Raw genomic sequence first — 27,585 nt, forward strand, 5'->3', positions numbered from 1 at the left:
AGATTACCACTTTCGAAGCTGGCCTCTATTTGTCACACTAAAAAAGAAAGGACCGTTTCTGCCCCTTATAAATGTAAAGCTGCAACTTCTTAATCATTCACTTAAGGCTGATTCAAACTGTCTCCTTTTCATGTACCTGCTGTCGCTTCCTGGGAAGCAAGCTGACATCACATCTGATGTTGTATCCTTGAGTACTGCCTTACTTACATGGATATTTTCCAGCTGATCTCTTGGCTTCTTACTGTGTAACCGGAGCGGCTATGTGCTCCGTTGGGCCACAGCAGGTTAAATAATTCACAGGTGTTGTAAATTCAGCTGTCGTTGGGCAAGGCATTGATAAACTTCAGTGAAATTGGAGAAATGGTGTTGGTGTAGAGTTTCTGAGGGCCCCTTGGGGATCTGGATCATTTTCCGTGTTGCTCGTTGATGTAAGGCTTTCATTTAAAAAAAAATTATATATCCCATTGTTCTTGATGCAAAGCATTTTAAGAGCTTTTCTATGTTACAGATATTCTACATGTCTACAATCAGTCATCTCGGTCAGGTTCTAACCAGTCATTCTTTTCTCCTAGATACATGAATATCTTGTCAGATAATTCCTCTGTGACATCTCCTCACTCTAAACCAACATTATTAAACATTTTCAAGTTTAATTTTAATTAGACCTTTGTGAGTTTGTTTGCCATCTAAAGCCACATGAATCCCTGTCACATAATTCATTGGAGAGGCTGATTAGGCTGCTTTATCATCATAAGCTGTAAGAAACATTTAAGCCTTCCAGCCTTCTCTCTTATTACCTGGGATGCAAGAACATTGAACGATATCCCACATTTTGAGATTAACTTCTCAGCTTGGCATTTAACCCATAACCAAATTAAGTTTTAAGATTGTTGTGTTGCTGGTTAACACACTGATGTAGATGTTTATGATTCCAATCAGATGTTCATGATAACTAATGATTTCCTATTTTTTTTTTTCTTCTATTAATGGCTTTTGTAGGCAGTTTCTAATCAGGGTTTTCTGTCCCAGATACTGATCTGAGTCATTTAAGACTAAGAACTTTGCAATATCAAATCCCTGTCAGATATTACTTGTAAAAAACCAATGCAATAAATATGCTGGCAGTTTCCATTTTTCTTAGCATCAACAGATATTTTTTTTCCAGCGTGAGTGACAGCCTTTCATTTTGAAAACCAAATATGAAGCTAAATATACAGTTTTTAGTAAACCCTCATCTTGCTGCTGCTGTTGATTTCATGCAGAAACTTTATTTTTAGTGCCAGGCTAAAATGTTTACTTTCTGTTTGGATATGACTTGTTGATAACTCATCTCATAGCATATTCTTATGCACTTCCAGGTAATTGTTGAGGGCAATTTACAGGAAAGCTATTTGTTCTGCTTAGTACATTGCTTTGAAGGTCATACAATTTACTAACTAGTGTTTCAGCTGCTCTCTGTCTTGCTGTGTTCCACATATGACCTGCTCTGAGTCTTGTCACATGACCCTGTCAAACTCGTGGCATTGTAGAGGATGAAAAAAAACTTTAATTGAGTCAGGAATACCCAGATTTGTAATATATTTTTGAAATCCATGGATGCCAAATTAGAAGATAAACTTAGTTTTGAAAACTAGTCACACCATTTATGACTTCACAGCTTGTGCGGGGCTTGGTTAACATAAAACCATTGAAAAGGATAGGGAGTTGAGATAAGTCATAGAATATAAAACACTGATCATCTAAAAATCCCTTGAATGGGAACCTGGGATTGTATCTGGCCATCCTTTAAGCTTTATCAGGTAAAGCTCAAATATCTAGGTAATCACCACATGCAGTAGCTTTGCCTGCCTCTCAGGGAATAAATGTTGATGATTTGGGGATTTGACAGATTTATCTTTTTTTCCAGCCTTTAGAAACAGTTATTAGGTGTGACTATATCTAAACTAAATTCTTGGCTTTCCCCAGTTTCATTCCTTGCTTATAAATCCAGCTGATTTCCAAAAGTTAGACTTGATAATAACCTTATTCCTGCTAAAATTAACTGTTTCATTTTAAACCAGATATTTACATACACTACATAAAAAACACAGCCTTACAGTAGTCTGACAATAAATCTGAAGCTTTTTGAAACAATAGGATTAACAAAATTATTTCTGTTTTCTAAACACGGCCATAGTAAGAGACACATTTCTTGTGTGAATTAGTATTACTTACTTCAAAATCAGAAGTTTACATACAATAAGAACACCATGCCTTTAAAGAATTTGGGAAAGCACAGGTGATGGTATCATAGCTTTAAACCTCAAAACAAAAGAAAAAGCCCTTGTGAAGATGCTGGCCAGAGTCTGTTAGTGACATGGACTGACAGGCCACTCAGAAAGGAAGAAGCCAGTACTCCAAAAGCCACAAGAAAACCCAGATTACAGATTGAAAATGCACTCTTGGACAAAGACATTAAATTTTGGTGACATGTCCTGTGGTCTGATATCAGGTGTTTGGCAATAATGACTATTGTTACATTTAGAGGAAAATGCTGGAAGCTTGCACACACCATCATAAGTTGCTTATTGCTCTTGCTCTTATAAAGTTGATGTATCCGTACTCCTGAATTATCTAAAACAACATAAATCTAGTCTGAATAATGTCTGACAGTGAGAAAAAGATCTTTTAGCCAGTGTATATAAATATCTATTTTTACCTCTAGGTAGTTGAGCAGAACTCCCAGCAGACTACATTCAGTTAGCTCCTCTGACATCTAATGTTGTACTTTCCCAGATTGTTACTATGTCCTAGAATGCTGACAGTGGAATTTTAGTCACTAAACAATAGAAGGGATTGTAGACAAAAATGTGCTTTCAGTTGACCAAAACTAAATTAAAATGCCTAACCCTCCTGCTGCCAAAATATTTTGTGCCTTTTATTTTTTGCTTCTTGGTTTGTCTTTGTTTTTCACTCTTCTCTTCGCCTAGTGGTTAAAGAAAACTTCAACCTTTAAGTATTTAACTAAGCAAGTGTGAATAGTCAAACAATTCACTTTTAAACTGGTGCAGAAAGATATTTTAGTTTAGCCCAAAATATGCAGCTAGAAATACTTGTTTTTCAGCTGAATTTCCAGACAGTAAACTGTTTCAGAACCGGTTGGACAATTGAATAAATGGTCAAAATACAGGAGCAATGGGCAGAGGATGTGTTGCAAACCAGAATTAGATTCACCCATTTTCATGTCTATCCCTTCAATGCTTTGGGCAAGTTAAATTTGTCATATTGAAAATGTTCTTTTTTGTTTTTTTGGCATTTAGCCACTTTTTTGTACCGGCCTCAGCTCATGGCTCTCATCTAAAAATACCACTCGGTGTCAGGTTTTATTCAAAGAGTTGTAATAGGTTTAGTGTTTGAAGTGTGTGATGGAAGGAACTACTATATATAATAATAACACTGTGATGCTGAGGAGATATTAAAGCAACAGAGCCTTAGCACACATTTGCACCTCAATCTCAGTGTAAAGTGGTGATGTTCATCGGCCACGTCCTCACAGGTCTCTGCTTGCTGATGTCGTGGTACTGAAACAGATGGGCTGTATTGAATAACCCATCAACCCCTTCGCCCACTTCAGATGTGAAAAGAAATTAAAAGATTCTGACTCCAGGACAATCATCATATTTAGCAAGTAAATCTAACGCTGTAAAAATATGATGTCCTGTTAGGCTATGGGCTAAAATGTTATTAACAAGGCTTGCGTCTTTAAATCCTCTTTATGAGTATTATATTAGCTGTACATTCAAAAGTATAGAAGGCTTAAGGCATATGTGCAAAATGTTATATTTGATAAAAGTCCCTCACACAGCCTGGATTAATAGGTCATAAATGAGCATTTTGCATGAATACAAATATTTACATTAATGTGAGGGAAAGCATGTGTCTGGATCCTCCATCTGGCACCTGCTGTAAAACAGAGAGAGCAGCATGAATGAAAGCTGATATTCTCTGCTCTGTAGACACTACGAAGGCTTTTTCTGCAGGGAGGCAGGAAATCACTTAACCACATTTTATTGCATCCTTCGTTACCTTGGAAACAAGCTGAGGTGGGGAGGGTGGAGGGTTGGACTCTGCGGCGACTGAACAGATCAGTTTTTTTCTAATGAGTAAAATCACCTGAATGTTTTCTCCTGGAAAATTCAGGGTTTGAAATGTGTGAAGATTTATCAGTTTGTGATACTTTGTGAATAAAACATAGCAAAACGGATGAACTGTTTGACATTGTCATCAATTTATATTTCCCTTATCCAATTTCTCTGGTGTCTTTATCCTTTGGAGCTGCAGCAGGGATGCTGTCAACAAGCTGGGGTCTTTGTGTGACCGCTGTTTGGCTTTTCCGCCCAGCAGGTTTCACAGAAACCAGCAGAGTTGTTTGTTGTAGTTCGTGTGGCAGCAAGGTGGAGCGGTCGCTCGACTTAGATCCTGCTACAATTGACTTATGGATGAAAATGCTGGGGGTGTTCAAATGTAACCTGCTGAAATTATAACAAGCACAAAAACATATATTTTTTTAACTCTTTTACAATTAGGAATATGAGAAGTGTGTTGTGGATACGTAATCATCCACTCTTAATCTGATGGAGTCTAATCAATTGCCTTGATCAGCAAACGAAACCTGTAATTTAATCTCACTATAAATCCAGCTGTTCTATGAATGCTGCTGAGTTTTGCTAGAGAACATTGGTGGTCAATCTCAGCACCTCTTTAACATTATTGCTACCAGTAAGTCTAGGGTTTTCTTCAAGACAATTAACTCTGCCTTAAATCCCTGCACTTCAGCAATGACTGATGTTACAACTGCCACATGTGAACATTTTCTTAGTTTTTTTGTAGGTAAAGTGCTCTCTCAATGGCAAATCACTAGCAGAACAATGAATGTATGCAGTGGTAATGACCTGATGATCCACCCATCTAAATATGTTCGATCAGTTTAAACTGCCTTCATATTCAGATTTGTGCTAGTTGTCCCTGGTGCTTTTAAACATGCGCTGGTCAGACTCATAAAGCAGAGTATGGACCCTTCTGTACTCTCGAATATCAGATCTGTATCTCAGCTCTACTTTCTTTCTAAAATCTTGCAAAAAGTGGTTTTTAATCAGCTGCAGTCTTTTTTAGAAACTAATTTGAATTTTTTTTTTAATGATTTTATTTGGCACTAGAGGCCTTTATTTTTGATAGTGGACAGACAGGAAGGAAGGGCAAAGAGAGGGGGAGACATTCGGCAAAGGTTGGGGGGTCAGGGACTATAGCCTCTATATGTGGTTGCGTGCTAACCCCTACACCACCAGCGCTGTGCCCACCAATTTGAGTTGTAAAAAGTTTCAGTCTGATTTTAGATTCCATCAAAGCACTGATACTGCACTCTTAAAAGTCCACAACGATACTGCACTGATATTCTGTTGATGTGGGATGCCCAACTGTCTTGGTGCGTCTGTCACGTTTAAGTCAAAATGTTAGAATTCAAGGCATAGTACTTAAATGGTTTGCTTCATACTTCTTTCTCTGTAATGATTGGTGACAAGTCTTCTTCTACTGTCCCTCTTTCTTGTGGTGTCCCACAAGGCTCCTTCCTTGGCCCATTACATTTTTCTCTTTACATGCTACCACCTAGATCAATCATTGCCAAACACAACCTGTCCTTTCACTGCTATGCCGAAGACATACAAATATATCTGCCCGTAAATTCTGACAGGGATGAAGCGGCTGCTTCACTGTCTGTCTGTATGTCAGATATTAAGCAGTGGCTGGCTCAAAATGTTTTAAATTTAAATGAGGAAAAAAACAAATGTATTGTATTTCGGAACAGTACAGCAGCTGGCCTTGATTATTCTCTCAGCTACACTTCTACTGTTAGAAATCTTGGTGTGCTCTTTAACTCAAAATTAAAGCTTGACAAACAGATAAACAATGTGGTTAGGACGAGATTCTTTTACTAATGGCTCTTAGCCAAAGCCAAAAGTTTTTTAAATTGTTATGACCTTGAAAAGGCTGTCCACACTTTCATAACTTCACATCTGGACTACTGTAACTCCTTGTATTTCGGTATAAATCAGTCTTTATTGAGTCACCTTTAAACCATCCAGAATGTTGCTGCCCATTTTACAACAAACACTAGGAAACAGGATCACATCACAACAATACTTAAATCCTTTCACTGGCTCCCCATTAGGTTTAGGATTAATTTTAAACTTTTAATGCTTGTTTTTAAAGTTCTACATGGTTTGGGTCCATTGTATTTGTGTGATCTTTTAACTGTTCATGTGCATGGCCGAGTCTTGAGGGGCTCAAATCAGCACCTTGAAGAGTTCAAGTCTAAATATAAGCACTGGGGCGATTGAGCCGTTTCTGTGGCAGCTCCTTGACTTTGGAATAAACTCCCGGCCGAATTAAGACTTATCTCTGACCTGGGCTTCTTTAAGTCGAGACTTAAGACAAATCTATTTAAGATGGCTTTTAATACTTAGTAGTGTGACACTTTTTACAATTTTTTTCTTATGTTTCTATGTTTTTTTTTTTTTTTATTCTCTATCGCTGTTTTATTGATTGTTTTTTGTGCATTTTATTTTATTTTACTCACTGTAAAGCACTTTGGTTAACCTAGTGGTTACTGTAAAGGGCTGTACATATAAATTATTATTATTATTACTATTATAAAGTCAGGAATAAAGTTGTGGAGAAGTTTAATATAGGAATAGGTTATAAAACAATGTCCCAAGGTTAATAAATGGGAAAATATTTATTTGCTTTATACCAATCAAACCTTTTATATAACTGGTGACCAGCTTTTTGCATATTCCCACTGGTATTTTGAAGTCCCATCTCCAGATTCAGTGGAGGTGGGGCGTCGTGTGCTGTGCTTCATAACCGTGCAACCAAAAGGTGTGTTGTCATTTTTCCGAGATATTGAGCTGCCCCTGAATATTGCCATTCTAATGCCTTCTGAAGAAAAACGTTATGGTCATACGAGAAAAAGACAGAGCTTTTCGGCCACAATGACAAAGTGTGTCTGGAGAAGTCAACGTGAGGCTTTCAAACATACAGCAAAGCATGGTGGCAGTGGCATTATCCTAAAGAACTATTGCTTTGCCAGTGGTACTCGTGTTTCATAAACAGTGGGTGGAATAATTAAGATGAAGAGCAACTTTCACATTCTTCAACTTTACCTAAAATCTAGATGATTGAAAGCTGGACTCAGTTGGGTGTACCAGCAGGACATTGCTGGCAAACACAGATTAAAACATGCTCTGGAATGGAAAAAGCAGGTTAACCTTAAGTTTCTGGAATGGCCCTAACCTGAACCCAACAGAAAACTCGTGGTCTATGCAGGAAAGTCCCGTCATTGCCAGGCTACCAACAAATTTAAATGAGCTTTGACAATTGTGTTAAAAAAATGTCCTTGAACTGTTCTGCCTGAATTTTACCAGGACCTTGCCCATGGTTACAAAAAGTATGTGGCTTCCTGCAACTTGCTAAGTGGTATTTATTCAAATATTAGTGGCTTTGTATGCATATGATTGAGCCTGTATGGAAACTTCCACATTACGTTCACATTTTTTGCCTAGTATTTGAGTTTAACTTTGAGTGTTGTATCAGTTCACTCTTAAAGAGGAACAGTTCGAATCCATCATTAAAAGCCCTAAATTAATAATATTTATCCTGATTATAGCTTTTTGTATGTATGCAAGTTTCTCACCAGCACTGTAAGGTAAGTTCAAGCTTTGAAATTAGGTCAGTCATGTTTTAGATGTAGTGATTCTGCTCCTTCATATGATGAAAAGTAGGAATTAACTGTAGTAAACATACTCATGGAAAGTGTCTGTTTTTTTTTGGTGCAAATAACCACATACTGGACAGCTGGGCATCAATCACCATGGCTATTTGTCAATCTGCAACAACATCTAACGAAAAAACAGTTTTCTTCTACAAAACAGCAGGAGTCAGAAAAAGTCAGTGTTTTCTCAGGGATTGTGCTCCTTTCCTTTCACCTGCCTTTTATCACAGGTTACTTTGCAAACCAAATTGTAAACTTCAAAGGAAAAATTATGAGCTGTGAATTCAAAGTTAAAACCAGGCCTTAATTTCCTGACACCTGAAGTTAAGTTCTGCATTTTCCTTCTAATATAAAATTGTGCTGTGAACTAATCCTGCATGCTTTTTCCTGACAGGCATGACGACTTGAAGGAGATGCTGGACAGCAACAAAGACTCCCTGAAGCTTGAGGCAATGAAACGGATTGTGGCTGTGAGTGTGAATGAGATTTACTTTGGATTTTTACTGATCAGCAAGTCTGGCTCTGTGTTATGGGAGGAGAAGGAGTGCTACAAGAACACGCATTACTTCAAATTTACAATGCCTTGCGAAAGTATTTGGCCCCCTTGCACATAATATTGCACATCCCACTTTTCAGTTTTGTATTTGTTAAAACAGTTTGACACATCCAATAAATTTCATTCCACTTCACCATTGTGTCCCACTTGTTGTTGATTCTTCACAAAAAATTTAAGTTTTATATCTTTATGTTTGAAGCCTGAAATGTGGCAAAAGGTTGAAAGTTCAAGGGGTCCGAATACTTTCGCAAGGCACTGTATTTTGACTCAACACAACATTCTAAGTCTTTTTAAAGCAGTAAGACAGAGATAGTCTTGCATGATATAACCAAGATGTTAACAGGTCCAATCTGTGATGTCAGCTGTCAATAATTCATGATCTGTGTCAGATTTCTTTATCTGAAACACCACACCCATCTTTCAATTCATCGCCACTACAGGACAATAAAAGTATGTTAAGGAGCATCAAGAGAGACACAATACACTATTAAAACCGCTGGGTTAAAAACAAGCCATTTTTTATGTTGCTAACCCAGTCTTGGGTCAAAAATGGGCTGATTCAGGGCTGGGTTGATTTCACACAGCAGGGTTGGGTTTACTGAGTTATGGACTCAGCCAAAAGGAATGGCTAAAATAGGATTGTCAGCTTTTTTACTATGAAAAAACATATAGCCAAGATAACCTTTTTATATTTGCTAAATCCTTGACAATCAGAAAAATCTAATGACTTTCTTTAAATTCAGAGGTTTACTTAGGTGTCCTCAGTATTCAGTAGCATGGCCTTTGAACTGCATGTCTTGGATGAAACATTTTGCACATTAATTCTACAAGCTCCCCAGAATAGTTTTCTGGATCTTTGGCCCATACCTCCAGACAGAACTGGTGCAACTGGGTCCGGTTTGTAGGCCACCTTGCTCATGCACACCTTTTCAGCTCTGCCGGCAATTTTTCAAGGGGACTGAGAGCAGGGCTTCAAAATACTGACTTTGTTGTCCTTAAGCCACTTTTTCACTTATTTGCCGTTATGTCAGGGTCCTTTGGAGCACCAATGTTTTAACTATCTGCCGTAATGTTTGGGTTTCCATCATTTGTTTGTGTTTTAATAATTTTTGGGGTCTCCTCTGTAGTGGAATTTTCTTATCAAAATGGAGAGAAGTTGACTCACAACAAGAGAAAATCCGGACTTTGTCTTTGTAAGTTTTATTCAAAGGCATTAAGCGTTTGAAGATCCTGTCACTGAGGTTAGTCAGTGAAGCAGAGCCCTGATCAACATTTACACACAGTATTTATACCAAACATGACAGTGTTATCTCAACTTCAAAGAGTCTGTGTTTTATGGCCTAGACCCTCCTCGGGTTCAGAGGTGACAAAGTTATCTAGGAACAGACCCAGCTGCCCTTCCTGAGACATCACCCTAAATGATGGGTTTTAACCATTAAACTTCTGATACTGGCTTTACAGCTTCCTCATCTAACACAGATGTTCTGAGGAGTGAGGTAGCACTTAATAAAACAATTCCCATTACACCTCCTTGAACCGCCACCATAACGTGGTGGAGGGGTTTGAGTGCTCAAATGATCCTAGAGGCTATGTTGTCTGGGGCCTAAATGCCCCTGGTAGGGTCCCCATGGCAAACAGGCTCTAGGTGATGGGTCAGACAAAGAGCGGTTCAAGAATCCCTCATGAGGACGGAAATATCGAGGCACGTGACGTCGCCCGGTACGGCGGAGCCGGGATCCCACCCTGGAGCCAGGCCTGGGGTCGGGACTCGCTGGAGAGCACCTGGTGCTCGGCCGGGCCAAGCCCGAACGAGAGACGCGAGGCCATCCCCCAGTGGGCCCACCACCTGCAGGGGGAACCGTGAGGGACCGGTGCAAAGAGGATTGGGTGGCGGACAAAGGTGGAGACCTTAGCGGCCCGATCCCCGGATGCTTAGGCTGGCTCTAGGGATGTGGAATGTCACCTCGCTGGGGGGGAAGGAGAGATATCGACTAGAAATAGTCGGGCTCGCCTCCACGCACAGCGTGGGCTCTGGAACCCATCTCCTTGAGAGGGGTTGGACTCTCTTCTACTCTGGATTGACCCACGGGGAGAGGCGGCGGGCTGGTGTGGGTTTGCTTGTTGCCCCCCAGCTCAGCCGTCTCGTGTTGGGGTTTACCCCAGTGGATGAGAGGGTCGTATCCCTGCGCCTTCGGGTTGGGGATAGGTCTCTGACTGTCATCTTGAGCGGAGTACCCGGCCTTCTTGGTGTCCCTGTCGGGGGTGCTGGATAGTGCCCCTCCCGGGGACTCCATTATTCTGCTGGGGGACTTCAACGCCCACGTGGGAAACGACAGTGACACCTGGAGAGACGTGATCGGGAGGAATGGCCTCCCCGATCTGAATCCAAGTGGTGTTTTGTTATTGGACTTCTGTGCTAGTCGCAGATTGTCCATAATGAACACCATGTTCAAACATAAGGGTGTCCATCAGTGCACTTGGCACCAGGACACCCTAGGCAGGAGGTCGATGATCAACTTTGTTGTCGTATCATCAGACCTTCGGCCGCATGTTTTGGACACTCGGGTGAAGAGAGGGGCTGAGCAGTCCACTGATCACCACCTGGTGGTGAGTTGGATCCGCTGGAGGAGGAGAAAGCCGGACAGACTTGGCAGGCCCAAGCGCATAGTGAGGGTCTGCTGGGAACACCTGGCGGAGCCCTCGGCCAGGGATGTATTCAACTCCCACCTCCGGGAGAGCTTTGACCAGATCCTGGGAGATGTTGGAGACATAGAGTCCGAGTGGACCATGTTCTCTGCATCTATTGTCGATGCTGCTGCCCGTAGCTGCGGCCGTAAGGTCTGCGGTGCCTGTCGCGGCGGCAATCCCAGAACCCGGTGGTGGACACAGGCAGTAAGGGATGCTGTCAAGCTGAAGAAGGAGTCCTATCGGCTGTGGTTGGCTTGTGGGACTCCTGAGGTGGCTGACGGGTACCGTGAGGCAAAGCGTGCTGCGGCCCGGGCTTTGGCAGAGGCAAAAACTCGGGCCTGGGAGGAGTTCGGTGAGGCCATGGAGAAGGACTACCGGTTGGCCTCGAAGCGATTCTGGCAAACCGTCCGGCGCCTCAGGAGGGGGAAGCAGTGCTTCGCCAACACTGTTTATAGTGGGGGTGGGAGGCTGCTGACCTCGACTGAGGACATTATCGGACGGTGGAAGGAGTACTTCGAGGATTTCCTCAATCCTGCCATCACGCATTCCGTGGTGGAAACAGAGGCTGGGGACTCGGGGTTGGACACTTTCATCACCCAGGCTGAAGTCACCGAGGTGGTTAAAAAGCTCCGTGGTGGCAAGGCTTCGGGGGTGGATGAGATACGCCCTGAGTACCTCAAATCTCTGGATGTTGTTGGGCTGTCATGGTTGACACGCCTCTTCAACATTGCGTGGCGGTCGGGGACAGTGCTTCTTGGCTGGCAGACTGGGGTGGTGGTCCCCCCTTCATAAGAAGGGGGACCGGAGGGTGTGTTCCAACTACAGGGGGATCACACTCCTCAGCCTCCTTGGTAAGGCCTACGCCAGGGTATTGGAGAGGAGAGTCCGGCTGATAGTCGAACCTCGGCTTCAGGAGGAGCAGTGTGGTTTTCGTCCCGGCCATGGAACACTGGACCAGCTCTATACCCTCTACAGGGTGCTCGAGGGTTCATGGGAGTTTGCTCAACTGGTTCACATGTGTTTTGTGGACCTGGAGAAGGCATTCGACTGTGTCCCTCGTGATGCCCTGTGGGGGGTACTCCAGGAGTATGGAATCGGGGGCCCTTTATTAGGGGCCATCCGGTCCCTGTACGACCGGAGCAGGAGTTTGGTCCGTATTGCCGGCACTAAGTCGGACCTGTTCCCGGTGCATGTTGGACTCCGGCAGGGCTGCCCTTTGTCACCAGTCCTGTTCATAACTTTTATGGACAGGATTTCTAGATGCAGCCAAGGGCCGGAGGGGGTCTGGTTTGGGGACCAGTGGATTTCGTCTCTTCTTTTTGCAGATGACGTGGTCCTGCTGGCCCCCTCTAGCCAAGACCTACAGCATGCACTGTGGCGGTTCGCAGCTGAGTGTGAAGCGGCTGGTATGAAGATCAGCTCCTCCAAGTCCGAGGCCATGGTATTCGACCGGAAAAGGGTGGCTTGTCCACTTCAGGTTGGAGGGGAGTTCCTGCCTCAAGTGGAGGAGTTTAAGTATCTCGGGGTCTTGTTCACGAGTGGGGGAAAAATGTAGCGGGAGATCAACAGACTGATCGGTGCGGCTGCCGCAGTAATGGGGCCACTGTGCCGGTCCGTTGTGGTGAAAAGAGAGCTGAGTCGAAAAGCAAAGCTCTCAAATTACCGGTCGGTCTACGTTCCTACCCTCACCTATGGCCAAGAACTTTGGGTCATGACTGAAAGAACGAGATCCCGGATACAAGCGGCTGAAATGAGCTTCCTTCGTAGGGTGGCCGGGCACTTCCTTAGAGATAGGGTGAGGAGCTCGGCCATCCAGGAGGGGCTCGGAGTAGAGCCGCTGCTCCTCCACATCGAGAGGAGCCAGTTGAGGTGGCTCAGGCATCTATACCAGATGCTTCCTGGACGCCTTCCTTGGGAGGTGTTCCAGGCACGTCCCACCGGAAGGAGGCCCAGGGGACGGCCTGGACACGCTGGAGGGACTGTCTCTCGGTTGGCCTGGGAACGCCTTGGGCTCCACCCAGAGGAGCTGGAGGAGGTGTCTGGGGAGAGGGACGTCTGGGCGTCTCTGCTGAGTCTGCTGCCCCCGCGACCCGGTCCCGGATAAGCAGAAGATGACGAGTACGAGTACGAGTAATTTTTGGGGTTTCATTATTGTTATTTATGTCTTACCATGTTGTGTTTTAGGTATTTCTTGTTATGTTCTCAGTACATTTTTTTTCTCTCTCTTGTTAGTGTCAGGCTTTTGCCTTTTTTGTAGATCTTTTTGTGTTTTAGTTCAGCTTCGTCTGTGTTCATTAGTCTCCTTCCCTCAGCTCCCTTGCTCCAAGCTGCTCTGCATTCTACTGATTTGACTCGCCTGGTTTCAATGTAAGCCTTCATTTCTCTTCAGTATTTAGGCTCCTTGGTTTTCATTAAGGAAACACAATATATCGGCATTAAGAATATTGGCTGATGTTAGCAAATTTTTTAACATATGGGTATCTGTCGTGTAAGTAAAGCTGGGCCAATATGAATAACCTATATTTATTTCTTGTTATCATTTGTTAATGTGTTTCTGGAGGGGGAGGGGAGGGGGTTGGCCATGTGGTATATGACACTTATAGCGATGCAGCACAGGATTGTGGGGTGTTTAACTGAAGCAGAGAAGCAATGTCAGCTATGTGGTTGTTTTTTTTTACGATATTAATATCAGATATTGATATCGGCCCAAATTTTCATGTCAGTGTACCCCTAGTTTCCGCTGTTCTCCGCTGGTTTCTTCCTTCGCATCCTGCCTGGTTATTGTCCTGTTCTCATTGTTTCTTGCTTTAAGTTTATGTTTTTGTGTCATTATGAAAACTCACCATTCTTATGATTTGGTCTTGGTCCAACCTCACAATACATGACACTACCTGGCTTATGACTTGAGATATTGTTTCAATATTTGGACATAATGTTCTTTTCTCATGATGCCATCTATATTATATTATAAGCACACCAGTAACCCCCGGCAGGAAAACACCCACATAATCTCTGGTTTGCAAGCTTCGCCCTTTTTCCTCCAAATTTAACAATGGTCATTATGATGACCATTTCAATGTTCTTTGACCCTGAGTACATTTGCATAGTGTTATCCGTTTCTTTCATTGTTGCTTCCTGTTGGTACAGGACTCGTTTCACTGTAAATAAGTACATCCTCCTGTTAATTTCCGTCAGCATCTTGACAAGATCTTTTGCTTTTGTTGTGAGGTTTATATGCACATTTTGCACCAGAATTTGTTCATGTTTGCGGACACAGAACCTGAACTGTTTCATGGCTGGACATTCCCATGCAGTTTATACTTTAATACCTTGAACAAATGAACATGGCTCCTACAGACATCTGGAAGTTATACCTTAGGAATCAGGCTTCTGAAAGTTTACCAATTTCCTGATACCTTAGAATATTTCTTAAGATTTTTTCTGTGATGTCACACAGCCAAACAGTGTGTTTGAGGTGTTACCTTAAAATATATTCACAGGTGAGCCTCCATTTACCTCAAATATCGGGAATAATTATACTTTGAGGAAACCATGACATCTGGGTCTTCCCAAATTGTTTAAAATTGTTTCAAGGTATAGCAGTATAGTAGTCTTAGTGCATGTAACTCTGAAGAGAAAGTACTTTAACTTTGTGAAGTTTAATATTCTTTACCATCTGAGAACTTATAAAACAAACAGGTTGTAAACTCTCTACAGAAAAAAAGAACATGGAGTCTGTCTAAATAAAACTGGACCCTCACATTTTAGAGACAGCCTATTGCTACTTTTCCACTAGCTGATGTTTCCCTGCATTGAGACAAGAAGCCTTATTGCTGTAAGAGATGCTAACTTAATAAATTGTTAATTAGATCAATCCAGATCCAGGCTGTTGTCTGTGATATGGAGACCTCTGTTGTAGCCCTTACAAAGTGGGTCATTATTTTTTTTCCCCATGTTTGATTAAACAGGCCAATGGCATACATTTAGTGTTTAGGTTAAAAGAAGTGACCCACTTGTTTCTTGAAAAGAGTTTAAAACATCTGGAAATCCCCCTTTCATCACATTCCTGTTTTCTCTCCAGATGATTGCTCGTGGCAAAAATGCATCAGACCTCTTCCCAGCTGTGGTGAAAAATGTGGCGTGTAAAAACATTGAGGTTGGTTACAGTTTTTTACGCAGTATGTTGTGTTATGGCCTCTATTTATTTTAGCTTGTGTTGTTGATGCAAATAGAAAAAGAGCCTTTTTGTATTCAGTTTTTTCATCTTCGTTTGCTCGAACAGTTTGTTTCCATCTTGCTCCTGCTTATTCCAGGTAAAGAAGCTGGTCTATGTTTACTTGGTGCGTTACGCAGAGGAACAGCAAGATCTCGCCCTGCTCTCAATTTCTACATTCCAGCGGGGCTTAAAGGTACATTCAACATTTCTTTCATGTTGCCAGGATGTTGAGATTGTGTTACATTTAAAACCAGATTGCATGAGGTCTGAAACAGAATTTGTCTTAAAGTCATTTAAGTGAGCATAGACCTTAAAGGTAGTAACAAACCTTAGTTTCATCTTTGTTTATCAAGTTTACAGGCACTGTCAAAAATGACTTTAAAGTTCATTGTGTGTGGCCTATTTGAAACATCTAATGGACCAACAATTATAAAATAAACCTTCAGAGATTGCAACATATACATCATCACTGCAACCCACTCGCTGCTATTTTTTCCCTACTTGTTTACAGTTTGTAGCCTTTGAGAAATGTAATTGTCTCAACTAATATTTTGTTGTGTTTGTGGTTAGATTAAGAAAGTTCCTACCCATCCGTGAAAGTTTTTTACTAAAATGGTTAAGCAAAGCGGGCTGCATGGTGGCGCAGTTTGTAGCACTGTTGCCTTGCAGCAAGAAGGTCCTGGGTTTGATTCCCGACCAGGGGCTTTCTGCATGGAGTTTGCATGTTCTCCCTGTGCATGCGTGGGTTCTCACTGGGTACTCTGGCTTCCTCCCACAGTCCAAAGACATGCCTGTTAGGTTAATTGGTCACTCTAAATTGCCCTTAGGTGTATGAATGAGTGTGTGCATGGTTGTTTGTGTGTTGCCCTGCAATGGACTGGCGATCTGTCCAGGGTGTACCCTGCCTCTCGCCCATAGACTGCTGGAGATAGGCACCAGCTCCCCCGCGACCCACTATGGAATAAGCGGTAGAAAATGACTGACTGGTTAAGCAAAGTCTCAAAAGAAGCCTTAAAGTGTGATTAGTGTAGGCCTTCAGCCAAACAATAAAAGGGAATGCAATGTAATGCTTTTTAAAAACTAAAGCATATATAATGAGAAGAGATTGGATCCTAATGTGGAGCCTTGATGTACCCCATAACTAAGAGGACACACAGTTGAAGAGTTCTTTAAATACCCAGAAAACCTTAGTCAGGTTAGATTACTAACATTGAAGGGTAGTTAATACCTTTAGTACCTTTATTACCTGAGTAATCTTAAATAGATGTACAAGCTCATGAATATTAAAATTTTGGATTAATTTAATGTTGTTATAAACGTTTTAATTGTAGGATCCTAATCAGCTGATTAGAGCCAGTGCCCTGCGAGTCCTGTCCAGCATACGAGTTACAATCATCGTCCCTATAATGATGCTGGCCATCAAAGAAGCTGCTTCAGATATGTCTCCATATGTCAGGAAGACAGCTGCACATGCCATCCCGAAACTCTACAGGTACTGCTCCACCTCCAGCTTGGAAAACAATAGTGCACCAAACCTTGGTGCAATATCCCGTGTGAAAAGTACTGCCTTAGAAACATGCTACTGCTCCGCCATTTGAATCCATATGTGAAGTTTCTCATTAGCAATGACTGTTTTTTTCTCACCTCAGTTTAGATCCTGAACAAAAAGACCAACTGATAGAAGTCATAGAGAAACTCCTGGCTGACAAAACCACTGTAAGTTTATGCTATTTACCTTATTTATTTAGTTGTACCTTCTGGATATTTTTGCTCAGCTCCCACAAATAGAAACTTGGAAAGGAGAAAACATCAAAGCCAGCTGGTGTTAACAAACACCAGGCTGCTTTCTGTGCTCACCAATTGTTTGACCAGTCTCTGTTTTTACTTCCTGTTTGAGCAAATTCCAAATTAGGTGATCATAGATTTTACCTGTGTCACTTTCCTGGACAGATAGCATTTAGCTCCGCTAGCAGTAGGTGTTTGGGAATGAAATCGTAACACCATCAGCTGTTGTGTGACTTAAAATGTGCTACAGCTGGTGGCAGGTAGCGTTGTGATGGCTTTTGAAGAGGTGTGCCCGGAGCGAATCGATCTGATCCACAAGAACTACAGGAAGCTGTGCAACCTGCTGATCGACGTGGAGGAGTGGGGCCAGGTTGTCATCATCAACATGTTGACCCGCTACGCAAGGACCCAGTTTCTCAACCCAAATGTCAATGTGAGTAATAAAACATGCAGATGTGTGAGGAATGATTAACAACAATTTTCACTTCTCCTTGCTTTTTCTTTAGTGTGTAATTTCTAGACTAATATTTGATCATTATTTCTAAGCTTATCATATTATTTGGTTTTATTATGATCAGATCAACAAGTGTTTTTATTGGGGGAAATGTCAAAGGTTTTAGTTTAAATAATAATCAATAAATAATTTAAAAATCAATTACAGCCAAACTGTAGCCTTGCATGAACAGCTTTGCAGCAGGCAACTCAAACTAAAAACCAAAAACCAAATGGAATATCTGCAACTAATAGAAATCGTAAATATCTTAACGTAAATCTAACACCATTTCAGAAAAGAAACACCATAAAGTCAAACATGGAAGTAGTATTGTGATGGACTGGATGATTTTGCTTTCTGCCAGAATATCCAGGAGAAGAATGTCCAATCATTAGTTTGTGACCTTCAACTGAAGCAGACTTGGGTTACACAGCTGGACAATGATCCAAAGCACACCAGCAAGTCTATCTTTGAATGGTTAAAAAACAAAATTAAGATTGAAACGCTGCGGTTTTACCTTAAACTGACTAGTCATGATCGAAAATCTTCTAGTGTGGCTGAATGAAAACTGTTCTGCAGCAACTAGTGGACCAAAATCCCAGTGATATAAGAGCAAATTTCATTTTGTTTTTACGGTGTGAAAAACGAGCAAAGCAATTGTTTCCTGTTATTCTACAGAAATAGTTAATAAATAATTATTTTTGATAGTTTACCATCAGTGTACTCCCCACTGACTGCAGGAGGCTCTGCTGGAGGAGGGGGGTGGCGGTGATAAAACCTTCTACGGCTCAGATGAAGATGAAGATGAGGACGAGGAGGAGAAGGAGAACAAAGCAGAGGCAGCTGCCATGGCCAAGAGAAAGCCCTACGTAATGGATCCCGACCACCGGCTGCTGCTGAGGAACACCAAGCCACTGCTGCAGAGTCGAAACGCAGCTGTGAGACCACCACACCTCTCCACACATTCTGTTTAAGCACTGTGTATTAGTGTGAAGCTGGAGAGCTCTTCAGCATTGCTCTAGAGTTGTGGTACAAACCACAAATGTCTCAGAATTTTCTAAAAAAAGTTGAGTATTGTTGACAATAATTTATCACTGAAGCATTTCAAGGGTCTCTGAGCAGGTCATTCAGTCTGAGATGTTTTTACTCAAAGATCATGTGAGCAAGTTAAAATATCGCCAAAGAAATGAATAAAGGACCTTCATGCAAGAATAATCCTGCTGTCAGCCTGGGTCAAATTTTCATTCCTTATTTTTAGACTGATAATATAAAGTTGGCGAACACGTGAAGCTTATCCTGTTTGGGGTTCAGGCTTTTCTTAAAATCTATTTAATAATAACTTTTTTTTTTACACATGGTTTGTTTCAAACCAGAACTGAAAGCAGAGTCAGTTGAGGTGGGATGAGCATCTGATCAACATGCCTCCGAGGTACCTCTATTTTGAGATTTGTTTAGGTACATTCCACTGGCAGCAAATTCAGAACTCATTGTGTGAGCTACCATAATAAGGCACAGCAGTATGATGGATGGATGGATGGATGGATGGATGGATGGATGGACGGACGGACGGACGGACGGACGGACGGACGGACGGATGGATGGATGGATGAACAGGTTTTAAGCATGTCATCTCATTAACATCTAAATCAGACAGGATTTAACATTTAAGAAGCAACAAAATTCCCAAGGAGACTTCCAAATGTGCACATTTCATAAATGTTGGACCCATACTGTTGTGGGACATGCACCTTATAACCTGTAATGTAGATTCAAATTGTTTCTAACATGCTGATTGACTGTATTGTGTTAAAACACTATAAGAAACAGATGCCGGTATTTTTAATAAATGCACTGCCTGATTATTTTGTTCCCCTCTTTAGGGTGAGAGCAGTATACAAAGAACAAATCAGCATGTCTCTGCTCTTTCATGCATATTTAGCACATTCCCTATGTAAATCCAAACACATTCCACATCTGCACTGCAACACAAAGCTGTAAAACAGCCAGTGATGGATTATAATTGTAATAAACAGAAGGAAATTAACCAGCTGACAGCAGACAGTGGGAAATTACTGTAAAAGGTTTCAATTACTATTCTTTTACTGAGACATAATGTTGACAAATATGCACATTCCAGGTAGTGATGGCTGTGGCTCAGTTGTATTTCCACTTGGCCCCCAAAGCAGAAGTTGGTGTGATTGCCAAAGCATTGGTCCGTCTGCTAAGAAGCCACAGGTGAGTTTTATATATTTCTTCATTCTAAAAGTAATCAAGATGGTTATTTGTAGTCCTTTCTTTTACTTAAAAAACAGCATCTTGCAAAAGTTTTCCCACCCTTGAACTGTTTCCTGTTTGGTCACGTTGCAACCAAAAACTACAACATATTTCATTGCAGAAGACAGACCAACACAAAGTAATGCATAACTGTGAAAGGAAATGATACATGTGTTGTTTTTTTTTTTTACAAGTAAAATTCTTACAAATGTTCTGTGCCATTTGTATTGAGCTGCCCTGATTCAACACTTTGTTAAATATATTTTCTACAATTGCAGCTGCAACTTTTCTGGGGCATGTCTTGACCAACTTTGCACATCTAAAGACTGAAAAATCCCCAAGCTCAGTCAGATTTTATCGAGAGTGTCTATGAACATCAATTCAACCCTTGCCACAGATTCTGAATTGCATTTACATCTAAACTATGATTGGGCCATTCTACCACATGAATATGCTTTAATCTAAACCATTCAATTCTCCCTCTGGTTGCACCCCAGTCTGAACCTCTTTGAGCGTCTATTTGTTTTTCTTTCTCAGAATGCCCTATATTTAGCTCCATCTATCTTCTATCAACTCTGACCAGTTTCCCTGTCCTCTCTAAAGGAAAACATTACCACAGCCTACTGCTGCCATGGCCATGTTTCACAGTGGGAATGGTGTTTTTAGGGTGATGCACAAAGGCCAAAAATTTCAACTGTGGTCTCATCTGACCAGAGCACCCTTTTTGCTGTGTCGTTACATGGCTTGTGGCAACTTTTAAATTGGTTTTCTTTCTTGCCACTCTTCTATAAAGGCCAGATTTGTTGAGTGCATGACTAGTGTCGACAAATTCTCTCACTTGATCTGTGCAGCTCCTCCAGAGTTACAGTACGTCTAGAGGTGTCTTGGCAGCTTATATGTTCTTGCCAGGCCAGTCTTTTAGGTAGGCCTGGTCTTGGTAAGTTTGCAGTTGTGCCACACTATTTACATTTTTTCATTGATGGATTGAACAGTTCTCTGTGAGATTTTCACAGATTGTGGGGATGCAATATAATCTAGCCCTGCCTTAAATTTGAAGTTGTGAAGTTTATCCCTGGCCTTTTAAAGATTTTGTATATTCTTTATTTTATTTCACAAAAATGTGAAAAATGTAAGGTGTATAAATGCTTTTGCAAGTCACTGTAAAAATGTGAATCATAAAGAGCTCAAAGAGCAGCTCAGTGAGAGAAAATAAGCTTTAATAACCCCAAAACCATATAAGGTAGTAAATAACATCAAAAGCACAAAGGGAGGGAGGAAGAATAAATCTTTTAGGCTCTAAAGCAGAAAATGGATATTAAACAAGGGGCTTAGTGAAGCTGAAGTAAACATGAAAGCATAAACCATACAGAGAGATGACAGCACATAGGCGGCCTCCAGGCTGTAAGTCCTGTGGACTGTCAAGGCTCTTATTAAACAAGTGGTTCTGGGTTTAATGGAATCATCATTCAACAGGATTCAAACAGCAGCACCTCTCTATGTCAGACAAAATCACTGAACTGGGCAATAGGTTTTATTAAACTCCTTCCTGTAGAGTGTATTTTGTCTCACATTTCATTGTAACTGGTAGAGCTCCCTTCATTGTTTAAATACAAGTTTCTTAACAGAGAAACTACGAAAATACACAACTCTGATTTAAAGTTGTCACTGTGAATATTCAAGATTTTCTGTTTTTCTTTATGATGCTATGCTCTTTATTGAAAAAAAAAAACCACCAGTTGGCACATTTTGTGATTTGTATGGATATCTCAATCAGGATGTTTTTGTTCCCGATACAGATTCAAGCTGTTTAAGAACAGGCATTTACCAATACAGAGTCGCAGTTCAATACTTCATCAAAGTCAATACCATGCATATGCTTAACAACTTTAAAATACATTTAAATTGTACAGTATATTTAATCAGTTTTAACTTACCTACCAGCGATGTTCCAGATGCTGGATTCCAGATGCTTCACAGGAACAGATATTTTCTCCCAGCAGCAGTTTCTACAGGACAACCTTGTTTCTATAGATATATCAAACTTGACACCTACAGCTACAGCCTTCAATAAACTCACATTTTGCTCTTACTGATGAAGTTTTCATGTGAAGTTCTTTGCTAAAATGCCATGCTAACTTAGCTTGTTTTCTTTCTGTTTTGATAATACTCATTGATAATTTGACTAGGGACATATCTAAGTGCATTTCCAGTAAAGTGTTTGTGGACTAAACTTGCAGAAAGCAAGCTGTTCACATGCTTGGCAAACTTAAAACTTTATTTTGAAGGTCATACATTTTAACAGGTAGTGTTTAAGTTACTACATGCACAGCTCTTTTTACTACACTGTTAGTTGTCTGGGGAAATCAGGAGGTCACATGACACAGACAGGCAGAAAGTGGAGGTCATTATAAAAGGTAAAAAAACACTTTGATTGTTAATTTAAACCCAGATTTGATAGCTCAGTGAAATTATGTGTATGGCCTAGAATGCCATTTTGTGAGTTTGTAAGTCTAGCCTAACAAAAGGCTTGGATTCTTTGAAAGACCTTGCCTGTTCTGACCACATTGCTCCTTATTGTAGCGGCAAACCATATAATACCATACCAGTTTATTTATAAAGCACTGAAAAACCAACATACCAGCTGACCAAAGTGCTATACGAAAGATTTAAGAAAGAGAACAAGAATGAAGCGACTAACTGCCTGACCAGCAGAGAGTGATGTTAAGTTATTTCTATGGTCATGCTTAACAGTTGTGTTTCCATGCTGCCTTAAAGTGATAAAATTGTAAGGAGTCTGAAATAAAATAAGTAAACATGCTTTAAATTTTAATATTCTGCAAATTTCCTACCTTAACTGCACACTACTGGATGTTACAGCTGTCGTTGTGTCTGAGTAGTGCTCATAGAGGGGGTGCGCATTTATTTGCCGTGATGTGGACTTCATGAACATGAGCCAGTTTAGAGCCCCTGCTGCCATTACCCGCTTTGTTAAAGTTTCCAGTTTTCAGAGAGGGCTCCTGCTGCACATCCTCTGTGTTCATACCCACTGACAGGTGGGGAGAACAGGAGAGAGAAAGCTGAGAGGTTGACTCCGCACTAGAAGCATGGGGTGCTCTTGTGGGCTCATGTTTGGGTTGGAGAGATGGAGAAGCAGAGGATGGAGACCGTGAAATCATGGCGCCTTTCAAAAGTTGCTGTCTCACCTTGCTTGAATCACGAACTGAAAATGGTGGCCGAACAGTCCATCCGGGCTGATAGGACCTTCTAGGAGCTCTTTTTTTTAAAACGTCCAAGATGGAAGAGCAGAGACGGAGCCACATTTGGCGCTGCAGCAGGGTCTGTGGCAATGCGGGAGGAGCACACAGCTGACGCTGCACAGAGGCTCAGGATGGTGTCAGCAAAATCACAGAAGTCCTCTGCATCTTCTGGTGGGAGATCCATTTCCCAAGGCTTCTTCAAGATGCTGTAGGCGAAGAAAGCAATGTTGCAGCTTGAGTGGCACACTGATGGGTGCAATAGTGAGCCTAGCTGTGATCTGATCGCTGGGGGAGAGGTGCATCAGCCGTCTTCCGATGTGCCAGCCCGCCTTGACCCCAAACACTGCAGTCAGGGTGGGCCCCAGTGTAGGAACCAGAGGGAAGCCCTAATCCGAGAAGTACTCCACCATCCCGTCGGTTGAGAATCTGTAGACTGGCATCTTCAGCTGCAGGGGCTTGGCTGCCACTGCCGACCAGTACGCCATTACCGCTGGGAAGCGGGGCCAGACCGGGTCTCGTCAGCTGAAATGTCCCAAAGTGAATTTCTCTACCAAGTTATATGTGAGAGGCAGGCCTTGCGGCGCAGGGACAGGGACATCTTTAGCGCTAGCTTACCTTTTTTGTGATGTCCAACACCGGGAGTGGGGTGGTTGCCCGACAACGGGAGGGGCCGAACACAGGCTGATGTTGCACCTATCCCCAGGTCCTCTATCCAGGGGAGGGTAGCAGAGATGCTACCAGTTTCCGCCTCAGAGGCGGAAATAATCTGATTCCCGCCCATCATCGCAGATATCTGGTAGCTGTCCACTATGGGGAATTCCCCTTCTAGCAGAGAGATGATGGCGAACCACTGTTGTTTGTCCTCCAGAGGGAGGCATCTGTAGGATGGCTGCAGGGCAAGGGCCAGACACCAACCCTAGTGGTCAGGTTCAGACAGCCCTTGCAGATGGCATACAGATCAGAACTCATGATGTAGCTTGTCTGAAATGCCAGCAAAGACAGATGGCATTGCCACTACTCATTCTTCTGTGATGATACAGATGTCACACTAAAGCCATTTACAAAGGTGGTTATAAGCCAATTTTAATGTAAACTTAAAACAAGAAATGACATAACAGCTTCAGGAGAAAAGTCCTAAAATAAATTAAATAAGACTTACCATAACAGGTATGATGTCTCGATAAGAAGTCTTTTAGGTAAGCGACTAGTGACGTACCATCAGTGTACGCATCCAGATCTATCCTATGATCTATCCTACCCGACAATTCGTCGGGTAGGATAGATCATCATAACAACGGCTTCGTTCAAGGCCTTTTACTAATGCCTAGATCAAAATTAGTAGCAGAGACCAAACAAACAGGGAGCTATTGACTAAAACAGGCATTTGTTTTCCTAATTTGATAAAGGTTTATCTATATTCTGAACTGTATTGCATTTGTTACATGGAAACCTTACAAGATTTTAAAATCCTAATGTGATTTCATGATTTTATGCTGCTAATTAGTTAGCAATGGTAGAGCTTTTTTGAGCGGTTAATGTCCAGTGTGATAATATCAGTGTTTTAGTTCAACCCAATGATGACAGTTTAAAGTAATGCAGCTTTGTAATCCAAAACTCCTCCGTCATGTCCTCCCGTCTCTGTTTGTTTCCCGTCAGTGAAGTCCAGTACGTTGTTCTCCAGAATGTGGCAACCATGACCATTAAAAGACGGGTAAGTTACACTTGTTTGTCCATATTTATTTTGCATTTGTGTTGCATTTTAAATTCCAAAATTTGGTGGGAATGTTTTTGTGTGTGCATTGCAGGGCATGTTCGAACCATACTTGAAGAGCTTCTATATCCGCTCCACGGACCCAACTCAGATCAAGATCCTTAAGGTTGCTCTCTGTTCTCTTCTCTGTTCTCTTCTCTGTTCTCTTCTCCCTGTAGACGCACGTTTTTATTTTTATTTCACTGAGAACGTATTTTATTGTTGTTTTTCCACAGCTGGAGGTTCTCACCAATCTGGCCAATGAGACAAACATATCCACTATTCTCAGGGAATTTCAGGTGATGTGAATTGAAATAATTTGAAATAAAATGAATTGAATAGGTATACACCCACAATAACTTTGTGTTATGTGTTTCTGACAGACATACATTAAAAGTATGGATAAAGATTTTGTGGCTGCAACAATTCAGGCAATCGGTCGATGTGCTACCAACATTGGTGAAGTGAGAGACACGTGTTTGAACGGCTTGGTGCAGCTGCTGTCCAATCGAGATGGTAAGAGCTGATGATCCTCCAAGTGGTACATTTGCTGTAGTAAATTGGAGAAATAATATTTTGCTTTAATCAGCTCTATTCATGAATATTTGTGAGCTGTATATTACAATTTTGATTTAAATTATGGCTTCACCATATATCAAATTTGTTGTCATCGCAATAACAGTTTACGTAATATGCATATTGCAAAGAACTGCTTGAACTGCAATAAATGTTAGCTCCTTATTAAAGTACCATGCATTCAGACTCTTTAACTGTAATTTCATGCAACATAAAACGTTTTTGAAGGTAAACAGAGTAAGGTGGTTAAATGAGAAACTACAACTAAGTTGTTTAAGTGCTATCAGTAGACGTCGCCAGAAGCAACTTTTACAACAAATGTTATTGTTGACATGGAAATATTGAATGTTGTCTCTAGTAGTTGGGTAAACCTCTCATAATTTGGGGTCTGTTTGCTATGAACCCAGAGCAGAAGGACAGCATTACTTTTTAACTTCTTGTTTATCAGACGCCCTACTGTTATCGCAACACTTTACAATAGGATATTCATTTGGTATATTTTTCTAATATCATGCAGCCCTAATATAAATGTCAAATTTATACAGATAAGGATCTTAATTTTGACATTCTGTATTCACCTTTTATTCATGTCTATTTGTAAAGAGCTTGTGGTGGCTGAGTCAGTGGTTGTCATCAAGAAGCTGCTACAGATGCAGCCCGAAAAGCACAGTGACATCATCAAGCACATGGCAAAACTAACAGACAACATCCAGGTGAGTCACGCTGCCTTTTTATTTTCACCTCTTGTTAGCATAGCTAAGAGTTCTGCAGATGTCACCATTTTACATGCGCTAACAGGTTCCGATGGCACGAGCCAGTATTCTGTGGCTGATTGGAGAATACTGCGAGCATGTGCCAAAGATTGCTCCAGACGTTTTGAGGAAGATGGCTAAGTCGTTTACCAACGAGGAGGACATTGTCAAGCTGCAGATCCTAAATCTGGCTGCGAAGCTCTATCTCACTAATTCCAAACAGGTACACAGTTCAAGGTTCTTTCTATCAACATAGAGTCAGAATACTACAATTACCCTGGATCCATGTGGATCTAGTGTTAATTGCAGCGTTTATTCATATGGAAGACTACAGAGTGTTTCCATTTCTGGATAAGTATGAAAAAGCAGAATGTAGAAAGAATAATTACATTTCTACACTTTGTTCTCTGGTTGATTAACTGACAATTATCCATCCATCCATTCATCAAGACATCAAGTTTTTTGCCAATACCATGTTTAAAGCCTAAGTTTTAAAGAAACACGCTCAGACTGCATTATCAGTGGATTCTTGATTTTCTCTCCTACAAATACATCCACGGCCAACTCTCCTGATCCTCTGCATCCTTCTTCCTGCAGACTAAATTGCTGACACAGTATGTTCTCAACTTGGCCAAGTACGACCAGAACTATGACATCCGTGATAGGGCACGCTTCATTCGACAGCTTATTGTGCCTACTGAGAAGAGCGGAGCCCTCAGCAAGTATGCTAAGAAGCTCTTCCTTGCACTGAAACCTGCCCCTGTCCTCGAGTCTCCATTTAAAGGTACAGTAGCTAGTTTGCCTTTAATCACATACAAGGGAAAGATGAAAGCTACACGGCCAGACAGTCATGCTATATTTTTAAGATGGAAAAAAAGACTCATGTTTTTCTCTCTGGGTTTTTTTTTTTTTTTCAAATTTGGTTTTTCATTTTGTGTTTGTTGTTTTTGTCATATTTAAGGCTCTTTAAACGTTTCAACGGGCTTTAATCCAGTTGGTGTTCGGATCTCTTAACATTTTAACACAATCATTGCCAACATAATCACTTTAATTTGCAGCAGACTTGGCATTGGCCCATTACAGTTATACTCACACACTATTAGCGGTTTTTATCACAAAATAACACCCATAAATCTGCTTTAAAATCAAATCAAACATGCTCCTTTTGGCTCAAGACTTGACCAGCGGCATTTGAAATCTCTATTTGTCTAAATGTTATTAAATTAGTTTTAAAATAATTGACTCCATAACTAACTATAAAATCAACATTTTAAGCCTGATAATCTTTCCAAAAAAGGAGTAGATATAGTTTCACTGTGTGTTTGTTTCTTCTTTACAAATGTTGTTAGGGGACATATTTTAGGTCCAAAGATTAATTTCCTGCTTTTAGGATGATCATACCTGAAAATGTGTCTCCTTACCTAAAGCACT

At 41.3% G+C, this 27,585-nt stretch overlaps 1 protein-coding gene across 9 annotated transcripts in view; it reads left to right on the forward strand.

The window, feature by feature from the left end:
• Nucleotides 1–27,585, forward strand: part of LOC124882651 (AP-3 complex subunit beta-2) — a 65,709-nt gene that overhangs the window by 13,473 nt on the left and 24,651 nt on the right. For all 9 annotated transcript variants that reach the window (XM_047389143.1, XM_047389123.1, XM_047389131.1 and 6 more), the window contains exons 2-16: nt 8,202–8,277; nt 15,133–15,207; nt 15,365–15,460; nt 16,599–16,759; nt 16,917–16,983; nt 17,303–17,485; nt 18,286–18,483; nt 19,683–19,780; nt 24,733–24,787; nt 24,882–24,953; nt 25,063–25,125; nt 25,210–25,342; nt 26,006–26,115; nt 26,201–26,377; nt 26,752–26,938. In XM_047389143.1, coding sequence (XP_047245099.1) covers nt 8,221–8,277; nt 15,133–15,207; nt 15,365–15,460; nt 16,599–16,759; nt 16,917–16,983; nt 17,303–17,485; nt 18,286–18,483; nt 19,683–19,780; nt 24,733–24,787; nt 24,882–24,953; nt 25,063–25,125; nt 25,210–25,342; nt 26,006–26,115; nt 26,201–26,377; nt 26,752–26,938 — 1,732 coding nt within the window. In that variant the 5' untranslated portion in view covers nt 8,202–8,220. The remainder of the gene's footprint in view (nt 1–8,201; nt 8,278–15,132; nt 15,208–15,364; nt 15,461–16,598; nt 16,760–16,916; nt 16,984–17,302; nt 17,486–18,285; nt 18,484–19,682; nt 19,781–24,732; nt 24,788–24,881; nt 24,954–25,062; nt 25,126–25,209; nt 25,343–26,005; nt 26,116–26,200; nt 26,378–26,751; nt 26,939–27,585) is intronic.

Source organism: Girardinichthys multiradiatus, chromosome 2 (assembly GCF_021462225.1).
Source record: "Girardinichthys multiradiatus isolate DD_20200921_A chromosome 2, DD_fGirMul_XY1, whole genome shotgun sequence".
Classification (NCBI taxonomy): Eukaryota; Metazoa; Chordata; class Actinopteri; order Cyprinodontiformes; family Goodeidae; genus Girardinichthys; species Girardinichthys multiradiatus.